General features: G+C 39.8%; 3 protein-coding genes across 7 annotated transcripts; all 3 read left to right on the top strand.

Annotated features, from left to right (window-relative positions):
- Positions 1–2,685: 2,685 nt before the first annotated feature.
- On the top strand, positions 2,686–6,518 carry LOC114786479 (cardiomyopathy-associated protein 5). The gene is made up of 2 exons (XM_028973629.1): positions 2,686–2,965; positions 3,909–6,518. Exons 1-2 carry the CDS (start codon positions 2,862–2,864, stop codon positions 5,989–5,991), a joined length of 2,187 nt encoding a protein of 728 aa, XP_028829462.1. The 5' UTR covers positions 2,686–2,861; the 3' UTR covers positions 5,992–6,518.
- A 3,413-nt stretch (positions 6,519–9,931) lies between these two features.
- On the top strand, positions 9,932–11,945 carry dtwd2 (DTW motif tRNA-uridine aminocarboxypropyltransferase 2). The gene is made up of 6 exons (XM_028974026.1): positions 9,932–10,162; positions 10,428–10,518; positions 10,626–10,720; positions 10,809–11,001; positions 11,107–11,235; positions 11,316–11,945. Exons 1-6 carry the CDS (start codon positions 9,999–10,001, stop codon positions 11,484–11,486), a joined length of 843 nt encoding a protein of 280 aa, XP_028829859.1. The 5' UTR covers positions 9,932–9,998; the 3' UTR covers positions 11,487–11,945.
- Positions 11,946–12,068: 123 nt separating this feature from the next.
- On the top strand, positions 12,069–15,455 carry stard4 (StAR related lipid transfer domain containing 4). Of its 5 annotated transcripts, XM_028973673.1 has the most exons (7): positions 12,069–12,202; positions 12,390–12,464; positions 13,200–13,302; positions 13,574–13,623; positions 13,716–13,842; positions 13,926–14,058; positions 14,949–15,455. In XM_028973673.1, the coding sequence occupies exons 3-7, from the start codon at positions 13,207–13,209 to the stop codon at positions 15,173–15,175; spliced, it is 633 nt and encodes a 210-aa protein (XP_028829506.1). In that variant the 5' UTR covers positions 12,069–12,202; positions 12,390–12,464; positions 13,200–13,206; the 3' UTR covers positions 15,176–15,455. The 5 variants fall into 5 exon arrangements, with proteins under 5 accessions (XP_028829506.1, XP_028829507.1, XP_028829505.1 ...); XM_028973674.1 differs by lacking the exons at positions 12,069–12,202; positions 12,390–12,464 and adding an exon at positions 12,906–13,002 and having other exon boundaries at positions 13,944–14,058; XM_028973672.1 differs by lacking the exons at positions 12,069–12,202; positions 12,390–12,464 and adding an exon at positions 12,906–13,002.
- The last annotated feature ends 2,360 nt before the right edge of the window (positions 15,456–17,815 follow it).

The following is a 17,815-nucleotide window of genomic DNA, read 5'->3' as shown; positions in this document are numbered from 1 at the left end:
ATGATATTATTCTGTTCTTTTCAGAGTGCATCCGAGGGTGGCCATCTTGTGGACGTTCTTTGAAATGCTCCTAAATTAATTTGCGCTTCGATCCCCCTTCATTCCTTACAGTCCTAGGTTTGCTCGCGAGCATCTGGTGTTATACAGACCCTCTGAATTTGAAAGAGGTTTGTATCAAATACCCCCAGCCACTACAGAAAATTTAATGAAATCCATGATCACTGATAGTAAATTGTTATCTCCACATATACATTGAACACAATTAAGTGTATTTACAGGCTCAAAGCATCCTTAACCCCAGAAACATAAATATATTATATTATTAAAATATTTTAGATCTTGCAGAAATAAGTGTTTTTATTTATTTATTTATTTTACATTTTAGTAACTTTTGGGGGGAGTGTTATAACATTGGGCCTGTAGGGTAGCCGAATTTCAGTGAAATTACTCTCGGAACACAGAAGTCTATGTATCTACACAACAATAATCAGTCAAACAAGTCACATTTTTATGAACAATAATTTATTTTAAAAAATGAATACCATACTTAAAAAAGTTAATGTACAAAAGACTGTACAAATTCCTTAACTATGGAACTCCAGTATTTCCATACTCCTCATCATTACTTGAATCTGACACCGAGGACATTTCCAAGTCACTGTCCCCATTCTGGAAAGCCTCAATAATGTCATGTATGCTGATCATGAGGCGACTCTTCCCGGTTTCAGGCATTCTTAGATTGAAAACAACTGATTATTTTCCAGGAAATTGCAAAATGCAAAAAAAAAATTGTTCCACCTCCCAGAACATTATCACCTCATCATAATTCAAGATCAGAACTATTTGGGAAACCAAGCAGAGGAGCAAGACTATAGTATTTTTCATATTATGGTACAAAATTCTTTCTATCCTAAAATACCCAATTTGTGATTTAATTACCAATGTAATCTATAATCAAAATGGTAAAATAGGTTAAAATTGTTACAATAAAAACTGGTCGACATCAAAAACTGACAAAAAAGTTATTCTCTTTTTTTTCCACCATCAAACAAGTGGATAGACAACATGATGTGCAAGTTGCAGACAAAACGTTTGATACACAACATTTGATACACAACAAAACAAACAAAAAAAGTTCATAATATCAGTATATTTAATGGTGCCTTAAAATAATCAATATCTACACACATCAATCATGAGCCAAAAAATATTTAAAACATTTTGATTTATCCCATCCAAAACAACAAGGTTCTGTTGGCATGTTCCCAAGTCATATGACTTCTTGGCCAAATAACCAGGCCTATTTATCCATTCTGCCACCCAAAAGCATTGCAGATCAATTGGACCTCTTAAATGTGGTTTTAAATAGAAACAAAGCGGGGCAGGGTTTGTTTTTGAGACCTAAATGTGATGTTGTAATTTTACAATGGTTGCCCTCTGGAGGTTTAGCACATGCTTTATGCAATACATATATATCTAAAAGGTAATTACATTACATGTTGTGACTGTACTGAGCATGTCGTAAATACACACACACACACACACACACACACACACACACACACACACACACACACACATATATGTATAATATAAGCCTCAATGAATGATCAATATCTGCTCAAATCGTTTTCAAGGCCAAATACATCCCACAGCCTACCACAGGGGTCAAAGAATAATTTGGGCACTGTCCAAGTGCATGGTTTGCTCAGTGTTCTCTGGCAGTCATCATGCCGCTGTGAAATAGAGAAGGAGTGCATTATACACCTGTTTTTTCATCCATTGGACATATGATCAACACACATATTGGCTTGGATATTAGATACTACACAAGCTCTTACTTACATTTACATGTGTAGAACTTGGCAGACGCCCTTATCCATACTTTCAGAACCTATGTGCATTACCATATTGATCATTAAGATGTCAATCTTTCTTCTTATTCATTAAATTCCACTAGTAGCCAAAAGAAGAAAAGGCACAAACAACACCTACATCTGTCTATGTGAATGTCCCCACAAAAAGACTTTATGGTACTTTACCATCGTATCTTCCTGTATTCAGGCCTTGCAGGAACAATTTCTCATGCACATATTTTCATCTTTGAGCTGTATGAGCTCTCTACAGCTTCTGTTACATATACACATGACTGAGGTGACAGACATGGACAGATGACATTTAGCTTCTGCCACCAAGAAAGTGATTAAGAGAGAGACTATATTGTGGTGCAACAGATGAATTAGAAGTCCTAGAATGATTCCTCTGCAGTACAAAGGGATAATATAACAGCAATGTATGTGTATATATAAGGAATTATACTGCCGTATTGTGTAGTAACTATTGCAACTTAAAAAAATGTTGAATATTTTATACTATAACGTGTAACAATATTTAATAATATCTTAATGTACATATTAATAATGCATTTTTTTTAAATTCAGTTATTGAAACACTGGCTTGGTGTGGTGTCAGAACGCAAGAAAGAAGTGAGCTCCGGACAACCATGTGCCACTCAGAACGTGGAGAAAACATGCTTGTTGTGACCTGTAGATGACCTCGTAAAAACCAAGCACTGGTCAGTGCTGGTGCTACTGGAATGAATTTTTAAAAAGTGTCCTGCCTTAGTAGGCCAGTATCTAACACGTCAAAGGGATCTGGTGACTGGCTGGATCTCTTACAGTGAGTGGCGCGGATGCTTCTCCCCGGCAAGCTCGGCTCACATGGGATGCCTGTCTTGCTATTTCCAGATTGCGCTGAGCAAGAGAAAGCGCTCGCAGCTAAAAATGACATTAACCTGGCAACTCCACAGCTCTGAGGAAAGCATCTTTTATGCTTAAAGCACAACCAATTTTTGGGGGGAAATGGACACCTTGGTCGAAACGGGCGATACCGATCTTCCTTTGACGTCAGTGGGGAATAAAGCTGTGGAGGAAGGTGGTGATGAAGTTGAGGAGCTCCGCAACAGGTTAAACACTATACCCCATAAACCACACTACGGCTAAGGCAATGTAAAAATTTATATTTCTCAACCTCATGCACAGATTTGCACTATAGATTTCTAACAACAACATGTTCAATTTGTGTTATTTAAATATTTACAGTGCATGTGGTGCACCTCTTGTGTAGAAATAAAATGCTGAGAAAGCATGGCTTGGAATGTTTGGTCATTTTACTGTTTCACTGATTTTCTTGCAGTAATAACCAGAGTTCTGGCCTATGTGGGTTTGGATGTTGGTCAAATTTTAGAAATGCAGGAGACTTCAAAACTAAAATGAGGGAAATAGTTTGAAACTTTTGTGGGGGTGTGGTCAGTGTTCCTCCCAGGATATATGTCTGTGGTCAATTGCATAAAAATGTATTTAGAGAAGTAGGCTACTATGCAAATTGTTGGGAGGAGGAGTTATGGTAGAAGACTGTGGGGGGGGCGCACATGTTGGAGACATTACGGACAAATTGAAAGCCAACCCTGAGTACAACAAAATAAGACTACATCTAGGTCTCACGCCTTTATGGTGTCTGAGTCTATTAATTTATATGCTGGACACCGTTAGACGAGACTGTCTTGCAGCAATGAATGTTCTGGTGTGCTGGGACAGAGGTGGAAGGGCAAAAGTCCCCTGACCCACCATAGAGATTGTTACAAAATGTATACAATTACAGAATGCTATTAATTCTATTCCAAATTCTAAACATGTAAGCATACAATTCTTAACCATATTTGACAATGTGTTACCTAAACCATGGACAATGATGTGTTGCATATTAGGATTATATTTCATTCAGTTTCTGAAAGGTAATTAATCTGAACAGGATTATTGTTAATATTATTTGTTGTTTTTAACATCCATAATTCTGAACTCTGTGTCCTAATACTGTGAGTGTATGTGTTTTGTTTATTTCCTTGACAGTTTAAAGGAGGTGTTGCACGACCAGGCTGTTCGGCCCAAGCTCCAGTGCCTGATGATGGATCCTTCCTTCTCTATGGTGACTGTGCAAGGCGAGGACAGTGGTGTGGTATGGGAGACAGCCTCCAGCCGCTGCTCTACTCCCTGGGCTTCAGAATTCAACACCAATACCTCAGAAGTCTGTCATAGCCTAACCATTGCAGAGCGTTCGGCAACACCCAGATCTGGAATGGCAGGGAACATTATTTTCATCATGGATGATACAACCATTGTCAGGCGGAAAAGGAAGAAGAAGAGCGAAGAGGCAGCAGAGAGGCAAAGAAAGGCTGCTGCTGCCATTGAAGAGTCACTGGTGTTGGCAGACAGGCCTGCAATGGTGGAGGTGTCACTTCCCAATGTGAAATCAGAAGGAGAAGGGGAGGAGGAGGCAACAACACTTCAAGAAGAAAACAAAGAACAAAGCTTGTTCAGTCTTGTGTCTGAAGGCTCTGAGATATTGAATATTGTTGTCCCACCCAAAATTGCCACAGTTGACGAAGAAGTGAGCAAAGAGCTGGAAGATAACCTGGTTTACCTAGAAGAGTCACCAGTGCTCAAAATGAATAACGAATCACTGGAAACTTTGACTATCACAGAGTCAAGAGAAGGCCAAGTCAACAGGCCCATTACAATTCAACCTTACTCTCCAGATGTACTTAATTACCAATTTCAGAGTGTACCAATCAGACCATCACCTAATATCATTCGCACAGATTACTTTGAGAAGTTCACACTACTGGATGAAAATGCTCCAGGAGATCCATCCAAACCTAAAGAAGACAGGGAACATGAAGTGGCACCTGAGGCCACAGAGGTGATACAGTCAAGCACAAAGGCACCCAGTGACATGAAGTCCACCATCAAGAACCAGGACTCCACCTTGTACGCAGGTGAGATTGCCAGTGAGCACCTGGATGATGTGTTCTATGGCAACACAGAAGACAGAGGGTGTTCTGAACAAGAAGAGGGGCACGAAGGGAATGGAGACACCAAATCCCCACTTAAGAAGAGCGGTTCTGCGTTGTTTGGCAGCCAGGAGACTATCCTAACACCAATCTTCCTTCCAACTGGGCCACCAAAAATTATAGATCCCTGTTTGCTGGAGGAGCCAAAGGCAATGGCATTTCTATACACAGATCTCTATGAGGAAGCCATGGGAAGCCGGAAGAAAGAAGAAGACACAGAGAGCATGACGTCTGAGAAGTCTTTCCACAGCAAGGAGTCTGACACTGATGATTCTAAAGGATACTTGGAAAAATTTGTGCTAAAGGATGAGACCCCTGTGACACACCCTAGAGATGTTGCTCAAGATGATGGTTTCGGACTGTGGTCCCAGGACAAATTTGACATAGCCAATCTCAAGACACAGGCTGAAAAAAAACCATGGGCAGAACAGGTGGAGGAAGTAACAGATTTCTTCAGAAGCAGTGAGAATTCCTCCCCTTATGAAAATATAGAACAAACCTTTGTGTCTCAAGAAGAAAGCATGGAAGTAAAATCACGCCGTGTTGTATTTGAAGATGAGGTTTCCAAGAATAAAAATAAGAAACCTGCATCCCAAGTTCCAGAGCCTTTACACCAACCACTTGACCTCACAGAGTGTAATGAAATTTGTGAACTTGACTTCCTTCCTTGTGACGACAAAGATTTTCCCATAGAGGTTGGTGAGGTTAGTGGGATTAGCAAAGTAGATAAGCAAGCAGACAGCATTTTATCTAAACAGTCTTACCCAGAGCCACCAAATAAACCACCACCACCACACCAACCGCCTAAATCCTTCTTAGGGTTAACCCCACTGATCCCTTCTGTCACAGAGGAGGAGGAGAAGGCTGAAGAGGAGGGGGACAATGGGAAAGGGAAGGGTGAAAAAGCAGAAAAGATAAAAGGAGAATGTCAGGAGGGAAGAGGTGAGGAAGAAACTGGTATGCCAGCACATGTCAATGAACCATCTACAACTGAACCAAGTCTTCCAGAAGAATCTTATTCTAATCCTGCACCACTGGGTTGTTTTGAGGGTGAAGAAGGGAGCTCAAAGGCCCTGGATTAAAAGATCATCTTCCTGCCTAAGGCCAGAAAGTGCCTAACATCTGACACTGGCCCACATGTGATGGGCCGATCATGCAGGATGGAAATGCTGTGGACCCCCCAAACCATTAAGATGCAAACTCTGAGAACAAAGAAGACAGCTAAACTGTGTTTAAGCTTATGCCCCACTTTATTTTTAATGGGCCAGCGACACGAGGGTTGTTTTGTGTCCATGTTTTCTTTTAAAAGGGCATACATTTGCATAACAAACGTATAAATGACTTCCATGCATTCTTAACTAGGAACACCACTTGACATTTCTTGTTAAAATTAAATTTGTCATGCATTATTAAGGGACAATATGTACACATTTTACATTGGAATTAATATTTCCAAAAATGTTCCACAACAGTCAACATCAGGGTTTTTTCTGGTTTCAAACCATTTGATATTTTACATTACACCACATTGACAGTTCATCCATCAAAGATTTGACCCAAATTGGAGAAAAGCATTTATTGCACAAATAAAATAATTTGGATAGATGTATAATGATTGATCAAATATTGTGAGAGAATGTCACTCCAAGGATTCCTTTCAAGGATTCCAAACAACACTTTTGAACATCTGAAATGAAGTCATTGTGGGGCAGTGGTGGCCTAGCAGTTAAGGAAGCCGCCCCGTAATCAGAAGGTTGCCGGTTCGAATCCTGGTCCGCCAAGGTGCCAATGAGGTGCCACTGAGCAAAGCACCGTCCCCACACACTGCTCCCCGGGCGCCTGTCATGGCTGCCCACTGCTCACCAAGGGTGATGGTTAAAAGCAGAGGAAACATTTCGTCGTGGCACCGTGTGCTGTGCTGTGTATCACAATGACAATCACTTTCACTACCTTTTTGAAGACAAAAATAGATATTGTGTTAACAACATTGAAAATATGAAACAGCTAGATGTAAGCAATTAAATTTTTAACATCTTGTATTATTTTTATGGAAAAGCACATTTTGTTACTCGTGGTTCATCTCTATAAATGGACTACTGCAGCAAAAACATTCACTGTCAGCAAAGATATTATGTGGATATTCAAGGATATTTTGTGCCCTGATTTTCTTTGCTGTTTGACTGATATATTTGTTTGAACCCACATTAACACCATAATCTATCACATCACTGACAGGTTGGCATGGAAACTTAAATAAATAAGCATTCCACTCATTAAACTGAAGATATTTATTTATTTAAAGTAATGTCATTCTACAAACCCACAAATGTAATTCACATTAATTAAAATCCTTTTAAACTGTTTGGCTGCATTTAAACAAGTATTTCTGTGGAACAGTGGGATTGGGTAGTCATATTTCATATTTCAAGGCCCCACTACCCCTGGATAATTCAATTCCCTTTGGTGGTGATGGATGATATGATGAGAAGTAGGATGTATAAATCAGGAGGAGAAATAAATGTTTCTGGCTAATCTGGGGAACCAGATTATACTGGTTTACCAGATATATAGTTTATACTGATATGTGCTGTTTCCCGCAATCTCTAATTTTCGACATGTAAAGATTTTTCACTTTTCATATCTTTGTCTCTTTCTTTTAGACTGCAGATAACAGTGACCTTGCCCTATGACCACCCCATTCTATTCAGTTCATAAATCTATTTAAATCAGGTCATCCACGAGGGTGTCATGCAATTACCTTGAGGTGTTCACAATATATTGTGTTCACTGGAAAGTAGTCACGATGACCTTGAACTCTGGCAAACAGATATCAAGTGATATTCCATCAGGGTGTTTTCAAATTCATGAGACTGGAATGTACAGTACTGCACAAAGTATTAGGCACAAAGTGTGGAAAAACAATTGCTATAAACTAAATGCTATAATCTAAGTCTTTGCCTTCAAAAAAGCATTAATTCTTCAAGATACAGCTACACAATCTTTGAAAGAACTCTGCTGGTAAATTGTTCCAAACATCTTTGAGAAGTACTCACAGATGCTCTGCGCCTGTAGACTTCCCCAAATCTTTGATATCACAGCTCTGGGGAGGGCACACCATCACTTCTGTCTGCTGAAGATAGTTCTTAATGACAACGACTATGTTTGGGGTCATTTGTCCTTGTGCAGAATCAATTTGGGGCCAATCATTCAATACAATTTATTCAACCTGATTGTATTGCATAATTCATTAATGCCTGTTGGGAATAATTGATTGATAGTTCACCCAAATATAATCCTACAAAATTTCTGGCTTTATGCATGTGTAACTATAAAAATTATCCTGGTTGGAAGGAAAAGAGTAGTAACACTAAATAATAATGTAATTGTTTTTTGTTTTTGCTCACTTTGAATTTTATAAATGATTACAAAATAAACAATTATTAATTATACAGTTGAATACATTCTTAGTTTACACCATTTTTATACAGCTGCATAAAACCTTTGCACTGCATAGGAGGTCACAGCATTCTTGACTTTTGGCCACCAACATATAATGAGAACGTCACTCCAAAAATTTCTCTCAGTTAAGGAAAACTTTCAACTTTTAAACATTAAAACACTGAGAAGGTACAGTGCACCTGGAAAGTATTCACAGTGTGTCACAGCACTGTGTTACAGCCTTATTCCAAAATGGATTCAATAAAAAAAAAATCTTCAGTATTTAACACACCCCATAATGAAAACTTTTCTCATGTTTGCTTGAGGTTTTGGCAAATTTATTAAAAATAAAAAAAAATGAGAAATCACATGTACATACCTATTCACTGCCTTTGTTCAGTACTTTGTTGATGTACCTTTTTGCAGCAATTACATCCTCAAGACTTTTTGAATATGCTGCCACAAGCTTGGCACGCCTATTCTTGCCCAGTTTTGCCCATTCCTCTTTGCAGCACCTTTCAAGATCCATCAGGTTGGATGGGAAGCATGTCTGCAAAGCCATTTTAAGATCTCTCCAGAGACCTCCAAAGTCTGGGCTCTGGCTGGGCTACGCAAGGAAATTCACGGAACCTTTGTTTTCTTGGCTGTGTGCCCTGCTGAAAGATGAATCGTCAAGAGCACTCTGGAGCAGGTTTTCATCCATGACTTTCATCCATGTGTATTGCTGCAGTCATCTTTCCCTCTATCCTGATTAGTCTCTCAGTTCCTGCAGCTGAAAAACATCCCCACAGCATAATGCTGCCACCACCATGCTTCACTGTAGGGATGATATTGACCTGGTGATGAGCGATGTCTGGTACTTACACCAAAGACCAGAGAATCTTGTTTCTCATGGACTGAGAGTCCTTCAGGTGCCTTTTGGCAAAGTCCATATGCTTTTTACTTCCGTCTGGCCACTCTACCATACAGGCCTGATTGGTTGTCCTTCTAGAAGGTTCTCCTCTGTCCACAGAGGACCTCTGTAGCTCTGACAGAGTGACCATTAGGTTCTTGGTCACCTCTATGACTAAAGTCCTTCTTCCCCGATCACTCAATTTAGATGACCGGCTAACCTTCCCTGTAACCTTCCCTGGTTCTGAGCCTTGAGATAATCTGGTCTCAGAGGTCTACAGACAATTCCTTTGACTTCCTGCTTAGTTTGTGATCTAACATGAACTGTCAGCTGTGGGACCTCATATAGACAGGCGTGTGCCTTTCAAAATCATGTCCAATCAACTTTCTACAGATGGATTCCAATTAAGCTACAGAAACATCTCAAACATGATCAGGAGAAACAGGAGGCCCCTGAGCTCAGTTTTGAGCTTCATGGCAAAGGCTGTGAATACTCGTGTACAGTTTATTTTTAATAACTGTACCAAATCTCAAGTAAACTTCTTTTACTTTGTCATAATCGATTTTTGAATAAGGCTGTAACATAAAAAAAAGTGGGGAAAGTGATTCCGTAAATGGCACGTAGCGCAGCCTTTCCTCCTGCCCAGTAGGTGGCGTTGTGAACAGCATCAGTCTCCGAACGCACGCAGAGCAAGGAATGTCAGAACGAGCTTGAAAATGTAGCCTGTGCTCTCCGTTTTTGTATACTTTCTAGTGTGATATGGACACATCGTGCCACGGTCACACAGACTCGTCTGCCTCTTCATCTCACGTAGCGCGTCAGAGCTCCAGCTCCTCCCTAGAGGAGGACGACTTGTTGTTTGGCGATTTGGTTGACCTGCCTGTAGAAATCACTGAGAGGAGACCTACTTGTTCGAGATGTTGGTGAGTGGGGGGGGGGGGGGTCACCACCTCTGATGTGGAGTCTTCGTGACGTCACATACATTTGTTTTGCAAGTAAAAGTAAAAAGAGTTTAACTTAGGAAGTTTCAACGTTTTACTTTATTTACATCTTTAGATGTTGTTGGGTTTTTTTTATGATGTCAATGTAACAAAATACACGGGTCACGTCTGCAAAACTGGCCGTGTTGGTGTAATCCTTATCTTATCTTTTTTTGCGCATTAAATAATTTGAACTACCATCCCACAGCCGGCCAGAAAAGGTGTGCCTGTGTCCTTTTCTGCCACCACATCCTTTAGATGTTTCCACAACTTTGTACATTGTTCAGCATCCTGCAGAGGTGAGCCTGTTTTTTTTTTTTCTAGAGATACCAGAAAGTGTTTTTAAAATCCAAATCCGTGTGTTGAGAATGGCTCACTATAACAACTTTTATTTTTTCTCTCTCAGGAGAGTCGAGTACTACGCACCGTACCTCTATTAGCTGCTTGTCTTGCCCCAGGAAAATGCAGAGTTCTGGTTGGACGGCGCTTCAGTGAGGAGAAGTGTGTTCCTGCACTTCCTAGACTGGGTGAAAATCTTTGCTTTGTGACTGTTGCGAGTGCACTTCTGTCTTTGTGGACCCATTAACAGGAACCCTGAGCTGGCTGCTGTGTGCCGTGACAGCAGAACACTGATACTCTATCCAGGCTCGGGTGCTCAGAACCTAGAAGAATTGAACGAGGACTTCAGCAAAACTGAGCACAATGTCATTATCATTGATGGGACATGGAGCCAGGCGAAGGACATGTTCCTCAGGAATTCATTGCTTCATCTGCCAAAACAGGTTGACTGTTGCTGTCACTGCTTGTAGTCTTTAACAGTTGCAATTCTACTTTCTGTAACATATTGCATGAAAATGTCACTGTACATTTTCACACATTCGCCTCAGGTTCAGCTGAACAGTGCCCCATCCAGCCAGTATGTGATTCGAACTCAGCCCACCAACATGTGCCTGTCCACTTTGGAGTGTGCAGCTGTTACCTTGTCCATCATGGAAAAAAAACAAACCATCATAGAGGTATGTTCTAGGATTGCAAAGCATTGGGTGGCTCTTGAGCCTTCAGATTGCCTTGACTTGTACCACTTCTTCTTTTTAAGGTTCTTCTTAGGCCACTACAAGCGCTGTGCTCCTTCCAGCTGCAGCATGGTGCTCAGGTGCATCATAGCAAGGAGCACTTGCTGAAGAATGGCATGTACGACAAGCCAATGCCTAAAAACAAACGCAAGATCAAACGGATGGAGAAACTCATAACCAACCAGAAAATCTAACTCCTCTGTGTTGAGAGGGATATTGTTTTATATATTGTTTTTTTAATGCAAACAATTGGAAGCCGTACATACTGAGATGAGAGATTTGTATGTATTGTTGCTGTATTTTTAATGTTTATGGTTACATACTCTGATGAGTGCTGGAAATAGATCAGATTCTGATGCAGGTTATCTTTCCAACAGTGTGCTTTTTTAAATTAATCTGTACTGTAATGCCAGGTAAAACCTGATCCTGTTTCTAAATTAATTTAGTGTGGATAGTGATATTGTTTTACGAGTGTGAGGATGTCGTTGCACTTAAGTGTGCTGGATTCTGTGTTCACTCTTCCATGGACTGTATTATGTGATGGCTGTAGTGGTCATTCCAAATTCTTTGGTATAGACTGACCTTATTTATAAAGGGCTCTGCTGTAATATCTCAGACTTATTTAATAAACCACAACCCATTTTTTTCTGCCATTTGCATTTTCTGGCCTGCTACAGCATTTGGTCTGACTCCTTGTTTTTCGCGTGGCTTTAGCGCCCCCTGCCGAGGGCGACTGCGCTCTGCCGAACCTGCATTTCAACTAGCGAGCGCCCGTGTCTGGTTATCTAATGCGGTGACTGACAAGTTGCAGCTGGAAACGTACTATTAAATGATAACTGAAGCTGCTTTTTTCTTAAACAACCATGGTGGTGGACAAAACAACCAAGGGCATGTATGAAACTGGGCGAAAGTAAAGTATTACTTTATTACGTCAGGGTATAAAGGGAAAACAGGAAGGCAAGCAGCCATCAAGCATATATGTAGTGTTATGATTTAGGCTTGTTTTAATATGCCAGGTCTGTGTTCAGCGACATAAATTGGCTATAAAATGCAGTCAGTTTTCCGTCAGTGGTTTAAACCCTCGTTCCTGGTTGTAGAAAGCATCGGTCTTTAATTGTAAGACGTCGTCTTGGCGTATTTCTGTGACAGTGTCCAGGAGAAGACTTCATACGGTGAGACATCAGCACAATCTCCGCGACACTGCATACATTTATTGAAATCAAAGCTGAAGCCAGTAAAACAAAATATTATACTAAAACCTTCTCATGTGTTGCGTCCGTGTCTATGTTTTGCTCTGCTCTGGTTGGCTTATTTCCTTGCAAGCCGCGACTGTTAATGATTTCAGAATATATTGCTGGACGTAAAAAGAGCAATGAAAACGCGGATGTGACAATAAACTGATCAACTCGGAGTCTTACACGCGTCACACACCAGAAATCTTCCGACAGACCAGCAGCCAATCAGCGCCGTCAGAGGCCCCGGGGGGGCGGGACAACGCGTCCGATTGGTGCCTTTTCTTGTCCTCTTGAAAGCACGAGTGAACGAACCTCGTGTGTGTTTTTTTTTTTTTTTTTTTTTTTTTTTTTTTTTTTTTTTTTTTTTTTTTTTTACAGCTTTGATGTTTTACACTCTCAACTTCTTTTACGTAAAATGTCAAAAGTGACCAGCAACAGTTTTGTCCTTAACTACATCCGAGCCGCCAATCTGAAGGTATCTGTCTGTGAAATCAGTTTTAGTTATTTAATGACAGAAGTGTTAAGTGTTTCTGCGTCTCCTTTTGAATTTAAGGTGGACTCTTGCAACACCGGTTATTTGTACATTTGCGTATTTGGTGTGACATTTAACTATGTTTCTGACTTGTTTACCCCTTCATCTTGTGGTTCTTATTGTGTAACGTTGTGTTTTAGAATCGTCATGGAGGACTACAGTGATCTGATTAAAAGACTGGAGGGCACCCTCATAACTTACCATAACACTGAGGACAACGAATGGCAAATTGCAAAGAGAGCAGTCAGTTGCAATCGTTCTGCCTTTCACTCTTTTTCAGCATTTTACTTTGTCCTCTCCCAGTTTTGTTGGAAGAGCAACATTTCTAACTCGTAATATTACAAAAAATCACTTTTCTAACCGGATCCTGAAACAATGGAAATATTATACAGTTATCTAAGTTAGGTCTCTGTCATAAATATATATATGTGATATTAAATGTAAAGACCCTCCAGGTGTAGAAAGATTTGTTAATCAAGATTTACTTACGCATTAGTTTGTTTTCCTGTTTTAGAAAGATGTGACTGTATGGAGAAAACCATCAACAGAATTTAATGGTTTCCTGTAGGTCTTTTCAAATTTTGTCAGATTACAATATACACAGAGCAAATGACATCTAAACCCAGTGTTCAGTGTGGTCTGCTTGCATGTTTCAGATATAAAGCACAAGGCATCGTGTCAGACAATCCCACTCGGATTATGGATTATGTTCGTCCTGGTCCCTGTCGATTGAACTGGGATAGTTTGATGACATCACTGGACATTGTAAAGACAATTAGTGAGGTAAAACAAAGTTTATCCTCCAGGATATGATTTACTTAATGAATGGCTTCTGGTTTTAGATGAATGTATCTTGTGTGCTGCAGTGCTTTTCTTGCTTGCAGGAATGTTGTATTGTGAGACACACCACTGCTGGACAGATGTTGAACATCATCTCTCCCCGAGAGTTTGTGGACTTCTCATACACCACAATCTTTCAAGATGGCCTTTTGTCATGTGGTAGGTCTACATGTACTCTGTCCCTCTCAGAAGATTAAAATCATAAGGTGAACATCACCCAATAAAGTTTGAAGTTTTTTTTGCTGTCTTATGCAGATTTCAACATTACTTCAATAAAACAATAATCAGAACAAAATAGGTTTAAAAAGGATAAAGGCAGTTCATCTCTACCATTCATAGCTCACATTTTCTTTTGTTTTTGACTTCATTAAACTTGGAAAATGTTTTAACACCAGTAGTATTTAATAAACACTAATAGAGCTACTGAATTTATTTCTGTACAATGTTTGAATAAACGAGCACAGGAACATTGATTTTAGAAGCTATCTCCTGCTATATTGACTGTGGTCAGGGTAAAGCATGTCTTAGATATTTGCTTTGCTTTTGAATGTGAATTTTGCAACTTTGTTCTTTTATTAATGCAGTAAAATACTTACAGTTCAAATAAGTCGCTGTGGGATCAGTGTAATTTCTGGGATTGTGAGTGTAAATTTTAACAGTCTGTTAATTATTCACAACTTGTACTCTGTACTGACCGTACTAAATGCTTATTTGCATACAGCGTAGGAGTGAAAGCATGTCTCCACAAATTTAAATGTCACATTTCTATATTATACAGCAATGAACAAAATAACAACACTCTTAATTTAGCATTATTGCGATGTCAGGATGTTTCAGTGAACACATCACACATGCCAGATTTAGTAGACCATAGCATGGCGCACACAACATGACAGGTCTAATCATTCAGGACAACTGAAACTCAAAATCTACTGTGCTATTTTATCAACATAATTCCCTGTGCTTCATAACTACACTTTAGGCCTTGTAATATTAGCAGTGTTACTTAAAAATTGTTGCTGAAAAATCAGTGTTCTTTTTTCCAACAGGTCTTAGCATGGACTACGAGGAAACAAAGCATAATTTTGTGCGTGGCTTCAACCACCCCTGTGGCTGGTTCTGCATGCCCACTGCAGAAGGGCCAAACCAGAGCAACCTGTCTGGCTACATCCAGACTGACTTGCGAGGCATGTTACCTCAGACTGCTGTAGACAATGGCATGGCCACTGGCATCGTCAACTTTTACACCGACCTTCGCCGCGCCCTGAAAGCCTAGCTGGGGCTGAGTTAACCAGTTGTTCTGATACAACTGTGACTATTTTAATCAGTGGTCACATCTCATCGCTGTTGTTTGGAACCTTTGTAACACAGACACTGTAAAACTGCAGAGTGTCATGGCTGCCCACTGCTCACTAAGGGTGATGGTTTAGAGCAGAGGACACGTTTCATTGTGTGGCACCGAGTGCTGTGCTGCAGTGTATCATGATCACTTGACATTATTGTTGATGCAGTTGAAAGTAAAAAGGCATCTTCAGAATCCTTGGCTAGAAACCGCACAGAATGTTTAAGTCGTTCATTTTTCATTCTGTTCTAAATGGTACCATGTCGTCTATTTTAAAACTGCAAAGCACAGTTTGTCATGAAACATTTGTGTACATTATATTATTAAATCACATGTCTCAGTGGCACCTCAGCAGCCTGGGATTCAAACTGGCATATACACTGAATATTATGTTATTTTAAATGTATCTTCTTATATTATTTTATGTAGTTTTAAAATGATTATCTTTATAAAAAACATAATAATAACATGACATAATACACTAGTTTGCAATATTTATAAATTAAACAGATGCTGCTCTTTTGAAACCCTTATTCCTTTATAATTTGTTACAGTTTATTATTAGGTATAAATTTTAAAATATATTATTTCAAATACTATCAAATCATATTACTCTAATGTAGAAAAAGAATGTCTGCAATAATGTAAATGTAATAGAGGTTTTGCACAAAATGAGAATTGCTAATTCACAGTTGAGCTTAAAGGCTGTGATTTTTCAAGATTTTAATGTTTACACAGACTCTCTGAATGGGTATCTACTTTACAGTAATCAGCATACCTCAGGTTGTAATAAACCCATTGAACCTATTCCTCCATTCTTTCTGTGGCCAGTGTGGCCAGTAACTACTGCAATACACGTACTGCGCCTATAGGGGGTGTAGTTCAGGAGATCTGTTTCACAAAGAACGTTTTAAATCTGTATTACATTTACATTTACATTTAAGGCATTTATCAGACGCTCTTATCCAGAGCGACTTACAATCAGTAGTGACAGGGACAGTCCCCCTGGAGCAACTCAGGGACAGTCCCCCTGTGTGTGAGCAACTCAGGGTTAAGTGTCTTGCTCAGGGACACAATGGTAGTAAGTGGGATTTGAACCTGTGACTCTGTAGTCTTCTGGTTCATAGGCAAGTGTGTTACCCACTAGGCTACTACCATCCTATGCGGTGCTGAGCTCCATACTGTGCCCACTCAAAATCCTGAACTATTAGAAATGGTTCAAGTGTTACCTGTCTGGCCCAACACTGTTTTCACTGAAACTGTGCATTGGATTGATGAATGGCATTCTTTAAAAACTACAGTTTAAAAGCTCCTGTTAAGGGTAAAATAGGATGTGTAGAAATAGTATCAACTACTACCTTTTTGGCCCAAAACATTTTCACTGTTAAATTGACCCGGGAACTCATGTGCACCTAGATTTGTGTAAAATAACTAGTATTGCAGCCTGCAGTATTTAAGTTGGAACAGCCGATTTGAATAAGGAGCTGATAGTAATGAGATCACTTCAGCATCGTTGTGTACTCAAAATTCTATCACACCCATATATGCATGAAGTCAATGCAATGGCCTCGTGTGCCTGCTTACTGGCAGTGGTGGCCTAGCGGTTAAGGAATCAGAACTTTGTTGGATCAAATCCCAAGCCGCCACTGAGCAATGCACCATCCCTACACACTGCTCCCTGGGTGCCCAATGACTGGCCACTGCTCACCAAGGGTGATGGTTAAAAGCAGAGGACACATTCTGATGTGTGTGCTGTGTATCACTTTCTCTTTGCTGCTGGGCTGAAGTCTCACAGCTGTCTTTTTCCTGGAATGTGCGAAATCGCAGAAAAAAATACAAACTGACTCTGCGCACTAAAGTGTCTATTCATTTACATGGGGTGATCCTTGGGTTGGAGGATGGATGATGATACTGGAGTGCAAAATTAACACAGATAACAGATGGACATGAAAAGGTCAAAGACCCGACTATGTTTATCTGGTTAAATTCCTTATGGTTCTGACAACAGATTTTACAATAAAATAAGTTAACACATAAGTCTTAAAACGTTTTGGTGTCGCCCAGGGATAGGCTAGGACTGACCCTGCACATGAATATCATACCAACACACTGTGCTAACACAACGCTACAAACGCAAGACTCAGATTTTGCCTTTTTTTTTACTTTTATATTTGGTAAAAATTACGTCATCTTTGAATAAACCTTCAGAGCACACACTGCAAGCCCAAAGGCTCAGAAGAGCCACATTAAACTAAACTATACTAACTAAATCTCAAGAGAAGAGTAAAACATTTCTGTACAATGAACAGGACAAACAGGACAACATCATGTAGGATGCTTGTAAGTGGATATTTCAAACAGGACACACAAGACATACATGAGCAGAAATGTGCAAAATGAATTGACGTGCAAAAGGGTCAGTATGTTATCAGGTGCATAAGGCTAGAAGTGTATTGTTGATGGTTTTTTTGGAGATGGAGTATCAGCTATTGGTGACTGATTATCAGCATTTTTTTTAACTTTTTATTCTTTATATGAGATATCCTGTGAAGTCGTGGCTATGGCCGCCAGTCG

The sequence above is a fragment of the Denticeps clupeoides genome, chromosome 3 (assembly GCF_900700375.1).
Source record: "Denticeps clupeoides chromosome 3, fDenClu1.1, whole genome shotgun sequence".
Taxonomy (NCBI): domain Eukaryota; kingdom Metazoa; phylum Chordata; class Actinopteri; order Clupeiformes; family Denticipitidae; genus Denticeps; species Denticeps clupeoides.
Note: the sequence above shows the minus strand (reverse complement) of the source record. Positions and strands in the feature narration are given on the sequence as shown.

Coding starts and splice junctions, on each gene's coding strand:
- stard4 (XM_028973673.1), top strand. CDS start 13,207: ATGGAGGACTACAGTGATCTGATTAAAAGACTGGAGGGCACCCTCATA. Junction 13,303..13,573: donor GGCAAATTGCAAAGAGAGCA/GTCAGTTGCAAT, acceptor TTCCTGTTTTAG/AAAGATGTGACTGTATGGAG. Junction 14,059..14,948: donor AGATGGCCTTTTGTCATGTG/GTAGGTCTACAT, acceptor TTTTTCCAACAG/GTCTTAGCATGGACTACGAG.
- dtwd2 (XM_028974026.1), top strand. CDS start 9,999: ATGGACACATCGTGCCACGGTCACACAGACTCGTCTGCCTCTTCATCT. Junction 10,519..10,625: donor TTGTTCAGCATCCTGCAGAG/GTGAGCCTGTTT, acceptor TTTCTCTCTCAG/GAGAGTCGAGTACTACGCAC. Junction 11,236..11,315: donor AAAAACAAACCATCATAGAG/GTATGTTCTAGG, acceptor CTTCTTTTTAAG/GTTCTTCTTAGGCCACTACA.
- LOC114786479 (XM_028973629.1), top strand. CDS start 2,862: ATGGACACCTTGGTCGAAACGGGCGATACCGATCTTCCTTTGACGTCA. Junction 2,966..3,908: donor GTTGAGGAGCTCCGCAACAG/GTTAAACACTAT, acceptor TTTCCTTGACAG/TTTAAAGGAGGTGTTGCACG.